The sequence below is a fragment of the Mastigoproctus giganteus genome, chromosome 6, assembly GCF_048544385.1.
Source record: "Mastigoproctus giganteus isolate SK-2022 chromosome 6, ASM4854438v1, whole genome shotgun sequence".
Lineage (NCBI taxonomy): Eukaryota > Metazoa > Arthropoda > Arachnida > Uropygi > Thelyphonidae > Mastigoproctus > Mastigoproctus giganteus.
Genome location: NC_143580.1, coordinates 190,405,712 through 190,424,107, shown reverse-complemented (window position 1 = coordinate 190,424,107; position 18,396 = coordinate 190,405,712). Strand labels below are relative to the sequence as shown.

At 37.9% G+C, this 18,396-nt stretch overlaps 1 protein-coding gene across 4 annotated transcripts in view; it reads right to left on the bottom strand.

Moving 5' to 3' along the window:
- LOC150084832 (2-oxoadipate dehydrogenase complex component E1) overlaps positions 1 to 18,396 on the bottom strand; it is a 608,625-nt gene that overhangs the window by 510,654 nt on the left and 79,575 nt on the right. For 3 of the 4 annotated variants that reach the window (XM_090376633.1, XM_090376636.1, XM_090376634.1), the window contains exon 1: positions 5,964 to 6,488. The exons of the other annotated variant lie outside the window; for it this stretch is intronic. In XM_090376633.1, coding sequence (XP_090232759.1) covers positions 5,964 to 6,096 — 133 coding nt within the window. In that variant the 5' untranslated portion in view covers positions 6,097 to 6,488. Of the gene's footprint in view, positions 1 to 5,963; positions 6,489 to 18,396 lie in introns of those variants that run through there. 4 annotated transcript variants of the gene reach the window in all.

The following is an 18,396-nucleotide window of genomic DNA, read 5'->3' as shown; positions in this document are numbered from 1 at the left end:
CCCCCACTGGAGAACCACCTGGAGATCCTCATGTAAGGAATTGGTAGTTGATATTCAAGAAGTAGAAGCTGTTTGAGCAGGACAAGGTTTCTCAAACTGGCAGGCAGAATGCAATGTGCTACTGTCAACTAAACTATGGATAGGATTTCTGATACAAGAGGAAAAGAGTAGGAGAAAGAACTGAACTTTGGGGAACACCAGCATTAGTGGAGAAGTAAGAAGACAGAAAACCATCCACCATCACCCGCACCAAGCAGTCTGAGACAAAAGTTGATACCCAATTACAAAAAAACAGCTGGCAAACCATTAGATGGAAGTTATTTAGTGGAGGATTTAGTAGAGTTTCATACATTAGTCATTTTATAAAACAAAGTAACTACATGAAAGATAGTGGTATTAATCGCCACCTTTCAGTTTGCATATTTTTATTTTATTGAATAAAATAATACATAAATGAAGTATAAAATAAATTTCATACAGAAAATTACATACAAAAAATTTTCCGTTAAAAGACTTCATAAGTATTTTTAGATAAACAATAATAACCAGCACTCTCACAACTCCATGGATGCTGGATAATCAGATTTCTCCTGTGTATTGCTATTTAATGCATGGCATTTTCTATTTAAAACAAATTAGGTATTAAATTGTACAATTATGTTCTATGGCAGCATGATGTTTTGAGCCCTAAATCTACTTGGGTAGCATAAGCTTTAAAAAAAAAAAAAAAACAAACCTTGAAAGTAGCTAACTTACTCTTAATGTTAAATAACTTAATGATTTTTTTTTTTTTTTTTTTACAGGGCAATTTTAACTTAAGTGCCATTACCAGCCAACTAACTTAACTTTGTTTTAAAAAGTAACTTACTCATTTCTCATATTAATACTGACAACATAATTCAAGGAAGATAGCTTATACAGCATCAGTCAACACACACACACACACACACACACACATCATTTTAGCTTTTCTTCCAATAATTTTTCCAACCCTTCCTTAATTTAATCACACTATAAACCTCCAACAACACTAGGTGTAAGTTTATTCCGACAACTGATTATTCTTTGGCTGAATGTGAATTTTTGAAAAAAACTGCAAAATCTAATCTATAACAATCCATTTTCAATTAAAATTTATACCCGCTTGTGTGTTTCACCTGAGAAAAGGTAAAGATGCCATCAGAATTTAATTCAATTAACCCTTCTAAAGCCTTATATTCTTCGGTTAGTTCATCATGCAGACAGACGCCTAGTAGAGGCTGCAATTTGCAGAACTCAGTTTTTATCAGAAAGAATATCCTTTTGTGTCACTAACTAATCTTATTACTCTTCTCTGCACCCTTTACAACAGATATTTGTTCCTAAACTTGTATGCAGTATCCTAGATGTGGAATAACCATTGCTTATACAATGGGATAATCACCTCTTTTCCCTGTTGGCAAAGTTCCTGTATATCATTGACAGAACCCCATTAACTGTTCTAGCAGATGCTCAAAAAATTTCACGTTCAATTGCACAATTAGATCTAGATCTTTTTCATACCTCACTACTTTTAGATTGGTCAACCAGATGATATATTATCCTAGAATTATTGCTGCCCAAATGCAATACCTTGCATTTATCACTTTTAAACCTCAGTTGCCATTTTCTAGTCTATCTGCTGAATTTATCTAGACCCTCTTGACAGTAATTAGTATACCCTAATTACTATCATTAACCAATACACCCAACTTTGCATCATCAGCAAACTTAAACTTAAAATAGCTACATTAATATCATTAATAAATAGCAAAAACAGTAAGGGGGGACCCAACACCAACAGCTCTGTAATTCAACTAATTAGTACGTGAAGAGCAGTAGCCATTCATAAACATCTTTGTCTCGTACACCACTTAACCATCCTTTATCCATATTAACAATATGGATAAAGGATGGATAAAGTAAGTCCATCCTTTATCCATAAAGGATGGACTTACTCCTAATACCAAATTATACACATGATACAGTATCAAAGGCCATGCGGAAATCTAAGTACAGTAGAGCATCGATAATCCAAACCAATTGGGACCAGGAGTATTCAGACTTCTGATTTGTTCAGATTTTCAAACTTATCAAAAATACTGTTCTGGAGACTAAAAAAAATGGTTCAGTAAGTTTAGAAATAAAAACACTAAGTTGTACTTATGTATTTTTATTCATAGGTAACAAAACAAATGGAACTTTCAGCCACAATAACATCTGTATAGGTCTTTAACGAAAATAATTAACTTATTTTTTACTGCACCTGTTTTGAAATTTGTTTCTTTGCTGCCAGATCACTCTCTTTTCAGTAGGAATAGTTAAGTTAGATAGCATTCAGTTTGTTGATCATTTGTAGATTCCGCCTTCAGTTTGTTTATCGATTTTCACGTATCATTTAATTTTGTTAATTGGCAAGCTAATAATAGTGTAAATTTGTGCTTTATATGTTCATTTTTATAGTCTGTGGATAATATTCATCCAATTTTCTCTTATTAGAATTGCTGTTTAATAGAATCAAAATTCAATTCGCAAATGTGATCACGATAACCAGTGCTTACTGTAACTGTTTTATGGCACCAGCATAAAAAAAAATAAAATGCTCGCCACTTTCTGTTCACGCTTTACTTTTTTCAAGTAAAGGGTGAACAGAAAGTGGACATGGAAGAACCCAAATGGATTGACGAAATCGACTTCATCCTCACTAACAGAAGATATATCGTGAATGACGTTACCGCCCTGAACAAGGGAAATGGTGGAAGCGATTACAGAATGGTAAGATGCACACTTGATACAGATGTAAGAAAAGAAAGAAAAAAACTGATTCAAGTAAATAATACAAAGGTCTTTGAGATAAAAAAAAAAAAAAAAGAGGAGAAAAAGCAGTATGTACTGGAAATTAAGAACAAGTTTCAGCTTCTACAGACTGATCGGGACCAAGATATCGTTATTTGTTTGTTATTTGCTTTTTTAAGAAGCATTAGCAACTAACGCCATATTGCTCCGGGATATGCGGTGGTCATTCCCTGACCTTTCCGCATCCTCCGTATTTGGTGGTGACGGGCTCGAATCCCGGTCTAATCAAGAAGCGTGTGCTACGCACTGCTGCTCCTTCCCACCTGGCTACGGAGGCGCCGCCAAGATATTGACGAGGAATATTACAACTTTCTGAAAGTGATAAAGTCCAAGAAACCTATAGGTAAAAAGAAATCCAAAGAAGAAAAAATTAGTCAAGAACAACTTGTCATGATGAACTGAAGATGACAAATGAAGAGCAGGATAACTACTGACAAGGAGAAAATTGAATATACTAAGTTATGCAACGCCATTAGAAAGAGACTCAGAGAGGACATAAGATTTAACAAGAAAAGTAGAATGGGCATTAAGGGAAAACAAAGGATTTAAATCAGCAGCCATGAGCAGTAATACAGAAAGACCAATGATACTGAAATTGAAGAATAACTATGGCGTATTCACAAATAGCAGAGAAGGCGTAATTCAAATAACAGAAGACTACTAAAGAGAATTATACAAGGAGTGAGGGAATGATGTCAGCGGTGGGGAAGATGGATCGCAAATTAGGAACACATACGACATACCTAATATCCTTCCTGGTGAGGTATAATATGTGTTGAAGAAAATGAAGAATCAGAAAGCACCGAGGGAAGGTGAAGTTACTGTAGAGTTGTTAAAATTGGGAGGAAAAGACATGACAAAAATTGGCAAGATTCTTCACAAAATGCATCAGAAAAGGGGTGACGCCTAAGGAGTGGAATAATGCAATCATAGTTTTGCTGCATAAGAAAGGAATTAAATTGGAAATTATAGACCAATTAGCTTGTTGTCCCACATCTACAGGTTGTTCACAAGGGTCATTACTAACAGATTAAAAAGAATATGTGATGGGAATCAAACAAAAGAGCAAAAGGCTTTAGGCAAGGAATCTCAACTACGGATCACCTTCACATAATATCAGGGCTAATGGAGAAAGCAAATGAATATAAAACAACATTATGCCTGGCATTTGTGGATTATGAAAAGACATTTGACTCCATACAGCATAAGGCAACGTTTCGGGCACTGGAAACATAAGGCATAGATACCTCATACATTATGACATTGAAGAAAATATAAGAGAACGCTACCTCCTTTATTAGACTAGACAACGATAGGCAAATTTAAAATTGAGAAAGGAGTTCGACAAGGAGACACTATCTCTGAGGTTGTTTACTGCTGGCTTGAGGAAGCATTCAGAGTATTAGACTGGTCACAGAAAGGAGTCAATATGAACGGAGACTATCTAAACCATTCAGAAAGGAGTCAATATGAATGGAGAGTAATTAAACCATTTACGATTTGCAGATGGCATTGTGATCATAAGCCACGATCCCAAAGAATTAGAGAAAAATCTTAATCAGTTATGCAGAGTTGGTATGGATTTCGGACTAAAGATGAATATGACTAATACAAAAGTAATGATGAACAAGTATGCCACAGAAAGGGATATAATCATTGAAGGAGCAGTAATTGAAAAGGTGGATTCATATATTTATCTGGAGCAAGTCATTAGCTATAATAATGATAAATGGCTGGAAGTCAAGAGAAGGATAAATTTCAGATAGATAGCATTCAGGAAATACAGTCACATACTGAGGAGCAATATCCCAATTTGTCTGAAATGTAAAATAATGAACCAATGTATAATCACCACCACAACATACAGAATTGAAACCTCACCAAAAGAATAGAAGAGAAGCTGAAAACTACACAACGAAGAATGGAAAAAATTATATTTGGAATCAGACTGTTTGATAAGAAGAAAAACACAAGGATTTGGCAGCAAACATAAATAAAGGACATACTTATCAAAACTAAAGAACTGAAATGGCTCGAGATCACTCTCCTCTTCAAACAGCTGCTAAAATGCTGTTTGAAGAAGTGAGTGATCTCGAGCTGCTACAATCTTCACATCGTTCTTGAATCAAACTTGGGCAGGACACGTAGCTCGAAGACATGATGACAGATGGACTAAGAAAATAACAGAATGGTACCCAAGAGGAGCTAAAAGAAAACATGGAAGACAACAATGGAGATGGGCAGATGAAATTCATGAGTTCATGGCTAGTAAATGGATGGCCACTGCACAAAACAGAAGAAACTTGAAAGCTGCTGGGGTGGCCTTCATCCTGCAGTGGATTGAAAATAGCTGATGACAATAATGATGATGATATGGCAACGGCTCAACCATAGAAATATGACTGAGTGAACTAACCTTACTTTTTTTGATAGCGTGGTTAATATGACCAATACCTGGACATGTTAAGGAACTTGTTTGTACCCCATCTTGACTAACCTTGGAATTAAAGAGGAATGCTAGTTTCATCACGACAAATTGAAAGCCCATTATGCCATCACAACACATGAATATCTCAATAAGGTGTTACCAAGCTGCTGGACTGACCAGTCTCCCATGTTGCCAACTCCCCTTGAATGGCTACCTTGATGCCCTGACTTAACGACATGCAACAATTTGTTATTGGGATTCATAAAGGATTCTGCTGCACAATGTTAACACCACTGATGAGCTCAAAGCTTTAAGATTTGCTTTCAAATGCTGCACTTCTCAAATGATACAAAGGATGTCTCACAGAACTAGCAACAAATTCTTTTATGAAAATGATGGGAAACTTAGTGATCAATTGGATTATTAAACCTGTTGTTTTTTTTTTTATTCTGTTCTTTGTTTATATTGTTATAAATAAATCTTGTCGTAGGAATTCTACTTGATTTGTATTTACCAATTTCAAATACGTGTAACAGGACTTCGTGGCCACGTTTTTGTCGTAGTTTCATTTTTCAGTCTGAAACTTTCGAGTTGTATTCAACGGATATATAAAGCTTAACGTAGGCCATGGTAAAGTTTCAGAAATGATAATATTAATTACCTGTGCTTGAGTCTTTCCTATTAAGGGGCCTATAGCCATATACTCCATGCTTCGTGTGGTAATGGGCTCTGAATATTCTCCAAAATCTGTATGTAAAGTTATTACTTGCATAATACAACAAATTTGTCTTCATTATCGCAGAGTGAAAAGAAAAGTGAGAAACTGGAAGATATATTAGAACGTTTCAATCAGCTTTTAGTTACTACATATATATTTTTGGAAGGCCTATTACTCAGCTATGCCATTTCGCCAAGCCGGAGAAAAATTCAGAGAAATCCATTAAAAACAATAATCAGCTTTTAACCATAAATCAGACCATTAATCGCACAATGCGTACAAGCGATGCACCTCCAAACAATTCACAGCAAATCAAAAGTTTGCATCTTATCTTTCGGCACTGATTACATACACATTCTGCACGTGTACATCCATATGGGCTTCCAGTGGGACAACAAAATCTTCGTGTATTAAGTACAGAGTAGTAACATAGTAATATCTTACTACTCTGTGGTGTTACGTACCCAAAAAAAAAAAGAAAAGAAATTGTAATTAGATTTTTTAGGTGCATCAGCAACCAATGTCATATAGTGACTGTACTAGTAACATAGAGAATAGACACTCTCATCTTACTCAGATTACATGTTAAAACGCACAGAAAGTGGAGCCACCAGTCTGAGAATGTAGAACAGACCGGAACATTGCGAAAAGTTTCCTGAAGATTTTTTACAGTTTAATACAGTGGTTTTCAACCTTTTTTTAATAACGGCACCCCTAAGTAATTCGTTTTATTTTGCGGCACCCCTACTCAATTTTCTGCCTGTTAGATCCGATTCTCTCTCTCTCTCTCTCTATATATATATATATATATATATAATATTAAATATATATATATGTTATATGATATTTATTATAATAATATAATTATAAAAAGTACATTTCATAATACAAATTATATATATACAGTACAGCAGTGTTTCTCAAAGGGTGTGCCGCGTCACATTAGTGTGCCGCAAAATTTTCCAAGTGTGCCGCGAAATTTAGAAATTTCTTCTTCTATGACTACGTAGGTGTGCCGCGAAATTTTTCTTCTTTGGAAAATGTGCCACAAGAGTAAAAAGATTGAGAAACACTGCAGTACAGTATATCATTTTATTCTTTATATAGAGGCACTAGTGTAGACATTATAAATCACCACAAAATTAAAAAGATACTGTACACCTTTTTATAATGAAACAAATATATAAACTAAAAAATAGCGATAAGTTTAAGTAACTTAAACCGAAATTACGTGACACCACTGGAATGTTGTTGCGGCACCCTAAGATGCCGCGGCACCCCGTTGAAAACCACTGGTTTAATACATCGATCCACTAATTATTAGTATGAGACTTTAAAAATTAATTATCATTCGAATACAAAAAAAAATGTGTTTTTTTTTTTTTTTTTTTTATGTAAACCCCAAACACGAGAGGTATTAAAACCTATAGAACTTAGTATCGTGATTGGGTTGGAGGTTGAGAAGATGACTGAAGATATTTGTTGACATTAGATTGAACTTTTGTAGACTGCAATTTTCAGGAAATACATATGAAGGAAGGTTGTTCCAAAAAATGGCAGTTGAATGAATAAACGAGGAAAATGAAAAGTTGGTTCTGTGAGTTTGAAATTGGACAGTAAATGGATGTTGACTGGTGGCGGCACGTGTTTGGACTGTTTGAAAGAGAGAGCTGGAATTATAGAAGCCAATTCAGAAGAACAGTGCTGGAAGTATCTGTAGAAGAGGCATGCAGCAGAAACTACGTCTATGAGACAGAGAGTCGAGAGACTTTGTTAGAGAGGAATCCTTAATTAACCTAACTGTCCTCTTCTGAATGGAATCTAGAAGCCTGAGAGAGATTTGGGAGGCACCACCCCAGATGTGCGAACAATATTCCATGCCTGGGCGGATTTGCGATTTATACAGAGAAAGCAGTTGTTTGGAAGAAAAGTAACCTGAGAGCGAAAGAGAAAACCAAGTTTTTTAGATGCAGAGGAAGCAATATTTGTAATGTGCTTGTGCCAAGAGAGGTTAGAAGTCAGGGTAATCCGCAAAAGAGATATATCCTTTTGCCTAGAAATTGGAGTGTCACTAAAGATAAGCATAGGAGCAGAAGAATCCTTTTTGCGAAATATAAGCCAAGACTCAATTTTAGAAGAGTTGAAATCAACTAAGTTGTCTTTGCCCCACTGGAGAATTACTCGAAGATCGGCATTTAAGGAATTGGTAGCAGACTTTCAAGAAGTTGAAGCTGATTAAGCAGGACATGGTTTCTCAAAATGGAAAGTGGAATGCAATGTGCTATCATCAGCAAAACTATGGATAGGATTTCCAGTCAATGGAAGAAGGTCATTGATATACAAGAGGAAAAGAGTGGGAGAAAGAACTGAACCTTGAGGGAGACCAGCATTAGTGAAGAAGTTAGAAGACAGAGAGCCATCTACCATCACCCTCAGTGAGCGATCAGAGAGAAAACTGGATAACCAATTACTAAAAACAATTGGCAAACCATAAGATGGAAGAGATGGAAGCTTGTTTAGAAGACCATTATGCCAAACACTATCGAAAGCCTTTGAGATGTCAAGAGCAACTGCTTTTGTTTCACCAAACTTTTCCATTGAATTTGTCCATAAATGGGTAACATATGCCAGAATATCAGCAGTGGATCGACACTGACGGAATCCATACTGGCGACCATTGATCAGACAGAAGGTTTCTAGGTAGTTTAAGAGTTGGCAGTTAATTGATTTCTCCATTACTTTGGAAAGAATAGAAGTAATTGCAATGAGACAATAATTGGATGGGAGGGATTTCTCACCCTTTTTAGGAACTGGCTGGATATGAGCAAATTTCCAAGCAGAAGGAAAAACACCTTTGGAATAAGAAAGTGAAAAAAGGCCGCAAAGAATAGGAGTAAGTTCAGGAGCACAGGTTTTGAGAACAAGTGGAGAAATACCATCGGGACTTGGAGTTTTCGTAGCATCAAGATTCCTCAAAATCTTTCTAACATCCTTTTAACGGAAGACCACAGGAGGCATTGAATGGAGTGTGTTGGGAATGGTGGGAGGTGTTTTACCAAGATCATTAATACATCAGTTGTAAGAAAAATGGGACGCTAGTAGGTCAGCTTTATCCTTGGCTGAAGTGACAACAGAACCATCTGGTTTGGACAGAGGTGGGAGCAGAGATGGGCAAAAGTTGTGGCCAATAGCTTTAGCAAGAGACCAGAATGCTCGGCTACCATTGGGACAAAAAGCAAATTTTCTACTCTTAGCCTGTTCAAACTCTAGTTTGGAATGATTAATAATTGCTTTACAATTGTTGCGGGCTTTGGTGTAGGCAGAAAATGAAACTGGAGAATTAGAAACAAGCCAATTCCGATATGCAACATTCTTCTCTTAAATAGCCTTAGAACATTTATTGGAAAACCAAGGTTTCGATAAAGGACGAGATTTTAAAGTGAAGTGTGAGGTAAAGGGTTCCATTCCTGCAAGAATAATTTCACTGACACGATCTGAGCAAACGTTGACATCAGAAGTTTTGAAATAGTAATCGGACCAAGGAAAATAAGAAAATAAGTCTCGCAGGTCATCCCATTTTGCATTCTTGTAATGCCAAACAACACGAGGTTGGGAATAGCCATGTGATAAAGGTTCCATTGGAGAAGAGACAATCACCAAGTTGTAATCTGAAGTGCCTAAAGGACCACTCACTTCAACCGTGTAGTTAGAAGGGTTGTTTGTGTGAAAACGATCAAGCGTATTGGCTGTATGATTAGGATTGTCCGGTATTCTTTTAGGTAAATGAACAAACTGCATTGCAATTACTAATGCAATTATCTCAATTGCAATTACTAATGCTAGGTCATTAGTAATTGCAAAAGTCTCAGCATCTCGACCAGCTGGGTCGGTGTAACTAGAAAACGGAACCCAGCTGGAGTTTTGAACATTAAAATCACCAAGAAAAATTACCTCATTGTTAGGAAAGTTGGACGCAGAAAGCCAAGTTGCAAAGAGAGGAAGTCAAAGAGCTCCAAGTGATTAGTGGAATTGGGAGAACGGTAGAGACAACAGATGAATTTGACACAGTGAGGTAGAGAGATTTTAAGCCAGAGATCATCGAAAAGAGGAGATTCCAAATTACCAAGTCTCTGACAGGGAATATCAGAACGGACATATGCACAAGTACCACCTTTGAGGCGAAAAGAATAATACAGCGAATAATTTCGGCATCTGAGATGAGCAGTAGTTGAATCAACCAATAACTGAGATTCTGTCAGAAAAACTGCATGGGGTTTGACAGACTGCAAGTGGAAATGGACATCATTGAGATTAGAATTGAGGCCACGTATATTTGTGAAAAGAATTAGGAAGTGCTTGGGAGGTTTAGATCTTTTCGCAGATAAGCTTGCTCTATTAGTTTGACAATTCATGGTGTATTCGATAGTAAGAAAAAGTGGGTGGGACATGCTGTATGCAGTAATGAAATTTTTGGATATGGCGTACATATGGTAAGAATATTATTATTATTATTATTTTTATTATTAGCCATATGGTGCAAGTAAGCCTGAGGCTCATGCTGCAACAGCTAAAAAAAATTTCTGAGTTACTGTGTGTGTGTGTGTGTGTGTGTGTGTGTGTGAGAGAGAGAGAGAGAGAGAGAGAGAGAGAGAGAGAGAGAGAGAGAGAGAGAGAGAGAGAGAGAGAGAGAAGTAGAAGTAAATCACCAATAAAGAGAAGAATGATAATATCCATCTGAGGACCCTGGATGTGCTAAACCCATACTCACCAGATGTGAGCTCCTGGGTATACCCTGATCCTTGATATAACGTGGCCTCGACAATGCTTCCCGCATACACGCTACTCAGACTCCCTCCAGTCACCATCTGGCAGAGTAGAGGTAGTAAGATTATACACCAGCTGATCCGGAAGCCTCCTAGAGAGTTACCAATAGGTTCGGTCCGGTGTACTAACTAGCGGCCGGCCTGCGAACACCGTTTTAGAGCTGTACCCTCGAAATGTAAGGAATATTGGATCTCGCCACGATGTTTATCATAACCTCAAAAGTCATGAATCATACTGCATGATGGAAGAGATGGGGAAGGGTTGACCGGAAGTTAGCTCTAGAGACTAAACATGGGTTCCACCACTTCCTCAAGCCTCCAATAAGCAAAGTGGTGGTATTACACCGGTTGATGAGAGTAATCTACCACATAATACTGCCTGGTAACATAGAGGGGCGGCATTCCTCCATGTAGTGTGGGCGCCACACCTCGAACCCTGCTTACGTTGTTTCACACCTGAGTGGTCACCCATGATGTACTTGTGCATGGAGGTTATACTCAGGATTACTAACAGTCCCACCATCGTGATGGTGCAAGCAGAGGATTTGACTTTCACATACCGTCCAGACTTCGCCGAAATTGCGTCCATTTGACTTGAGTGTCACCCGAATATCAGTTCCATCAGCGTTTTAGATTCCCAGGTAGCAGGTTCAGCTTGTCTGGCATATCTGAGAGAATGTCTGTGACAACCTTAAGGACCGTGTGTCTGTGACAACCTTAAGTGTATGTGTGCTGAGTACACATAGCGGAAGTTAAGTGAAACTTCTTTATGCGATCATTTATCACTTGGCCGAGGATCCTGTACTGAACGTATGAATACTGCAGGGGACGAATCTACATGAATGGAAGACTCTGAGATATGAGACATTCCATTACCAAATCTAGTTTCGGCAAGTGTTGTGGCATTGGATGATATTTAAAATCATTTTACTTAGATAGAGCCTGAATTACTTTGTACTTGAGAAATCCACGATAGCTATTACAGGCCGACATTTGCCTTACATCCTCATTTGGAAATTCGGTTTGAAGAAGAGAGTGATCTCGAGGTGCTACAATCTTCACATCCTTCTTGAATCAAAGCCACTCACACACGGAACAGACGGAACCAAAATCATTATCCAAGCATGTACGTTTAAACTGTGCTTGGATGCTTCAGTGTTTCTTAAAAGCCTGAAGCTGCTTCGGCTGTGTATTACGCCCGCTACCTGTTAAACGATTTGATGGAGTACTTCTGGCAGTCGGTTTTGGCTTCTTTGATTTTCGTTTACGTCTGGGATTCGAGGACTCTTCATCGTTTTCATTTGCAGTATCAACTTAAATGACTCCTTCTTCCAAATTCACTTCTAACATTTCTGGGGAGATGTAAGGCTCTGAAAATGTGGATGGGCCTTCTCTGGCTTCTTCGGCAAGTGCACTCCATCGCACTCTGTCGAAATAGATTAGATTTCTTCTTTGTACTGAATGGAGGTGATTTCGGTCGTTGCATTGCACGTATACGTGCTCTATACGCCTTACAACGCTCACTATTAGTCTTCGACATGTTGAATTATAAGTTTGTTTCCATCGAAATATTTTATAAAATACGGTGGAGAATGACGAAAGAAATAGCATTAAGCCATCAGTAGGGGTATTGATTGGGTCATGCATCGCTCGTGCCTGGTACGAAATAGTACAATGGTGAGGAGGGATAAATCATTTCGTGTCTTATTTTCTTGGCGATTCTTGTCAATCCACGGAGGCATTGCACGTGTACGTGCACTACACGCCCTACAACGCTCAATACAGTGGACCCCCGTTTACGATTGGTTCACTGTACGATCAAATCACTTTACGACGGACACTCCATAACAAAATATCATTCACTATACAATATGTTGTAAGCGCCAGTCATTGTGATGACGTTTACGAATTGGATTTTAAATCTATTAACGACGATTCTAATAAGCGAAAATATGAGGAATATTATCCACAGGCTATAAAAGCCTGTGGATAATATTCCTTTATTATCACTTTATTATCTTACCAATTAAGAAAGAAAGATAAGGAGCCAAGTATCCGTGTATCCGCAAGTGGTCACTCTACGCTGCACAGTCACTGGATATGCACCATGGTTCTCTTTGAGAATTGGAAACTTAGACCATCAACACCTAACTCTGACTTAATCCTATTAGAGGAAATTAAATTGGACCTGACCTGTCAAGACAATGACCATTGATAAGCTAGAAAGACCCAAGAAACATCCGGAGGAACCAAAATAATACCAAATGCCAGCCTCCTGAATGTACTTCATGTCTGTGTTAATGGATCCATTACCTGACACTGACTGTTGACATTGGCGACCTGAACGGGACGCTCTTGCCCAGTTCACTTTTAATCCCCATCCCTTGGGCAGGGGGGACGGTTTCCGTCTCCCCCCTGCTCTCCTCATTACCACTGGATTTGTACATTGGATTTGTACGTCATCTATCGAGGTCAGTACTTCAGGATCAAGAAGAAATTCCAACCAAAATCCTTGAAATTGAACTGGATCTAAACAGCAACCCCAAAGCCGAAAGATTCAGGTGCTACAATGAACTAATAAACATTTCGCAGACCAGATGGGATACCTCTGTAACAGGCGCCGTCACTAGAAAATTCCTTCCAGAGGTTTTCTTTACTGCGACAAAAACTGTTAAGTCCTGGCTGTCGCTGACCTTGGAATCCTTATTCTTGGTCACGGGACATGGTTCACTCAACGAGAAGCTATTTCAGCTAGGACTGCCTACAACAGATAGCTGTTTCTGCGGAGAAAAGGAGAACTGGAAGCATCTCTTACTTGAATGTCTGCTGTATGAAGACATAAGAAGAACTCTTACACAGGCAGTACCAAACATCACTGAGCGTCAACCGGATCTCTTATTCCGAACACCAGAAAATCTCTCAGCACTGCAGACTTATGCTGCACAAGTCTTCTAGCATAGAAGGCGAACCCATGCTGAAGCAAGAAGCATTAGAAATACTCATGCACCGAATAGAAAGTCCACAGTGAAAAACTTTTTTTTTTATTATTATTATTTTATTTTTTATTTATTTTTTTATTAACAAACTCCTAGAGTTTTTTAATCCGGCGCAACTGTTTTTTTTTTTATTTTACTTTATTTTTTTTATTTTTTTTCCCCTCAAAGGCACCAGTTTTTTTTTTATTATTATTATTTATTATTTTTTTTTTCTGCTTAATTTGCCATTTGGATATGGCCTTATTGAAATTTATTGTCTACTTATTTTTATTAATTACTCTTTTTTTTTTCTTTTTTTTTTAACCAGTATAACTAGTTTTTTTTTCTATCTATTGTATTATTTTTATTTTTTATTATTTATTAATTCCCTTTTTCCTTTTATTTATTAGTATTTTTATTGTTATTATTCTTTATTTATTTGTTTTTTCTTCATAACCTGCACCACGGGTGACTTTTCCTTTTTTTTCTCTCTCTCTCCCTTCCCCCCCCCCCTCTGGAATGGGCCCCCAGAGGATCGTGGCCCACATTCTGGCAACACTAAGTGGATCAGCGTCTCTTTTGAGACAGTATGTATTTTACTGGAACTGGACCACCTTCCCGTGGTGTGGACGAGTACCCAGAATCATCTGTCCAGGTGACTGATGCTTCTGCGTAACCAAGCGGCCAGACAACAAGAACAGAACACACACATAATACACACAAACTTACGTCACACACACATCTGGCCCTTTTGTAGTGATACTGTTCTTCACAGAGATTCGAGTCGGAGTTGAACAGACGTTCTAGGTGTGCCCATTATATATACACATGTCCTTGCTCCCTTCTTTTCTCCTGTTGGGACTTGTCCCCATTGACCATGTTGGGACTGTCTTCCCTATCATCCTTCTTATTTTCACCTTTCACCCCCATCTTTCAGATTCTACCCCTACTCTAACTTGTCTCGCATTTTTTTTTTATTATATATATATTTTTTATTACTATTTTTTAAATTTTTTTGTTTTATTTATTTATTTTTTTTTAGGCCCTTGCCTCTGAAATCTTTGGAAATCAGATGGCAGGGCCGGCCAGAGTACTTAAGCGTTCCCTCTACTGCCTGATCGGCATTCTCAGGGATATGTTTGGGCAACTGGAGGGTCCTACAAGAGGCCCAATGGCTCAATGTCAGAAGAACAACATAACATGACACTACACAATGCTAACACACACACACATTCACTTTTTAAACCCCTGGCCTTCACAGAGTTCTGTGATACACAAACAGAATATACAACGTGGAGATGGGGGAAACCCCTGTGGCCATTAGACATCGAACACTTCACACTTGTACGACATCATCATCATCAGCAGCCATTTTCAATACACTGCAGGATGAAGGCCTCTCCAGCAACTTTCCAGTTCCTTCTGTTTTAAGCACTGGCCATCCATTTACTACCCAAAAACTCATGAATTTCATCTATCCGCCTTTGTCTTCCAGGTTTTCTTCTAGCTCCCCTTGGGTACCATTCTGTTTTTTTCTTAGTCCATCTGTCATCATGTCTTCGAGCTATGTGTCCTGCCCAAGACCATTTTAGTTCTTTAGTTTTGATAAGAATGTCCTTTACTTGAGTTGGCTGCCTAATCCATGTGTTTCTCTTCTTATCTAACAGTCTGATTCCCAATATAATTCGTTCCATTCTTCGGTGTGTAGTTCTTAGCTTCTCTTCCATTCTTTTGGTGAGTGCCCAAGTTTCACTTCCATAAATCATGGTGGAGAGTATACATTGATTCATTATTTTACGTTTCAGACAAACTGGGATATTGCTCTTCAGTATGTGACTATATTTCCTGAATGCTATCCAGCCAAAATTTATTCTTCTCTTGACTTCCAGCCATTTATCATTATTACAGCTAATAACTTGTCCCAGATAAGTATATGACTCCAACTTTTCAATTGCTGCTCCTTCAATCATTATTTCCCTTTCCGTGGCATACTTGTTCATCATTATTTTTGTTTTAACCATATTCAGCTTTAGTCCAAAATCCTTACTAACTGTGCATAACTGATTAAGATTTTCCTGTAATTCTTTGGGATGGTGGCTTATGACCACAATGTCATCTGCAAATCGTAAATAGTTTAGGTACTCTCCGTTCACATTGACTCCTTTCTGCGACCAGTCTAATCTTCTGAAAGCTTCCTCAAGGGCAGCAGTAAACAGCTTCGGAGATATTGTGTTCTCCTTGTCGAACCCCTTTCTCGATTTTAAATATGCTACTGTCTTTGTCTAGTCTAATAAAGGACGTAGCACTCTCATATATTTTCTTCAAAATCATAATATATGGAGTATTTATGCGTTGTCTTTCCAGGGTCCGAAACATTTCCTTATGCTGTATGGAGTCAAATGCCTTTTCATAATCCACAAATGTGTTGTTGCATAATGGTGTTTTATATTCATTTGCTTTCTCCATTAGCTGTGATATTACGTGAAGGTGATCCATAGTTGAAAATCCTGTCCTAAAGCCAGCTTGCTCTTCGGTTGATTCTCATCAAGTATTCTTTCTAATCTGTTAGTGATGACCCTTGTGAACAACTTGTAGATGTGGGACAACAAACTAATTGGTCTATAATTTTCAATTTCTGATTCATCTCCTTTCTTATGCAGCAAAAGTATGATTGCATTGTTCCACTGCTTAGGCGTTACACCTTTTCTAATGCACTTTGTGAAGAGCCTTGCCAGTTTTTGTGTTATGTCTCTTCCTCCCAATTTTAACAACTCTACAGTAACTTCATCTTCCCCCGGGCCTTTCTTCTTCATTTTTTTCAACGCATGTTCTACCTCATCAGGAAGAATATCGGGTATTTCGTATGTGTTGCTACTTTGCAATCCATCTTCCTCACTGCTGGCATCATTCCCTCGCTTGTATAATTCTCTTTAGTAGTCTTCTGCTATTTGAATATGCGTTCTCTGCTGTTTATAAGTGCACCATCACTATTCTTCAGTTTCAGTATCATTTATCTTTCTGTATTACTGCTTATGGCTGCTGATTTATATCCTTTGTTTTCCCTTAATGCTTGTTCTACTTTTCTTGTGTTAAATTTTCTTATATCCTCTCTGAGTCTCTTTCTAATGGCTTTGCATAACTCAGTATACTCGATTTTCTCCCTGTCAGTGTTTTTCTTGCTTTTCATTTGTCGTCTTTGGTTCATCATGACAAGTGTTTCTTGACTAATTTTTTCTTCTTTGGATTTCTGTTTCCCTATAGGTTTCTTGGGCTTTATCACTTTCACAAAGTTGTAATATTCCTCGTCGATATCTTGGTCCTGAGCAGTCTGCAGAAGCTCAAACTTGTTCTTAAGTTCCAGTACATACTGCTTTTTCTCCTCCTCTGTTATCACAAAGACCTTTGTATTATTTACTCGAGTCAGTTTTTTCCTTTCCTTTCCTACATCTATATCAAGTGTACATCTTACCATTCTGTGATCACTTCCAACATTTACCTTATTCAGGACGGTAACGTCATTCACAATATATATCTTCTGTTAGTGAGGATGAAGTCGATTTCATTAGTTGTTAATCCATTTGGACTCTTCCATGTCCACTTTCTGTTCACCCTTTTCTTGAAAAAAGTGTTCATTACTGACAGTCCTTGAGATTCTGAAAATTCCACATGTCTTTCACCTCTTTCATTTCTTTCACCAATTACAAAATTTCCTATAGTTCCTCTTTCTGCGCTGTTTTGCATTTTTCCAACCTTAGCATTGAAGTCCCCCATAATAATAGTGTAGTGGGTTTTCTGCTCATCTAGAAGACTCTCAATTTCGGTGTACATTTCTTGAACCTCTTCATCATGATGTCTCGATGTTGTTGCATAAATCATTATAATCTTTAGCTTGTACCTCTTAGAAATCTTGAGTATTAGTCTTGACACCCTTGGTGATGTACTTTTGAATTCCAAAATGTTGTTTTTAAAATCTTTATGGACCAGAAACCCAACTCCACCTTCACTCCTTTCACTGTTTCCATTGGTGTACAGCAGATTTCCACTTGATAAATTTATAAGTGATTCATTTCTTCTTCATGTTTCAGCGAAACCGATGATATTCCAATTCACATTTTCTAATTCCTTTTCCAGCTCTAATATCCTGTCTTCACCGATGAGTGTTCGTACGTTATAACAGGCCAAGTTGAGTTTCCGTGCATGGCAGCCTGGTCGTACGACACAACTTTTACGACACGCCCTTGTTACTTTGAGCAGAATGTTTTGTTAAATGTCTCCATTAATCTTCTATTCACTGCAGTACCTGCTTTCACATACCATACGGGAGGCCAGTAAGTGATAATGGGGATAAAGATTGCTTTATAGTACTGGGACAGGGTCCTCCTGTTTAGTCCCCAATCACCGTGTGTAACTCTGGCCATCAATGTCGCATATTTTCAGAGTTTATCTTTTAGGTAAATAAGATGATGTTTAGGTAGAGTGTATTTAGGGTCAAACGACACCAGGGGTTTCCCCATCTCCGTTTAGGTGTGTGTGTGTGTGTGTGTGTGTGTGTGTGTGTGTGTGTGTGTGTGTGTTGCC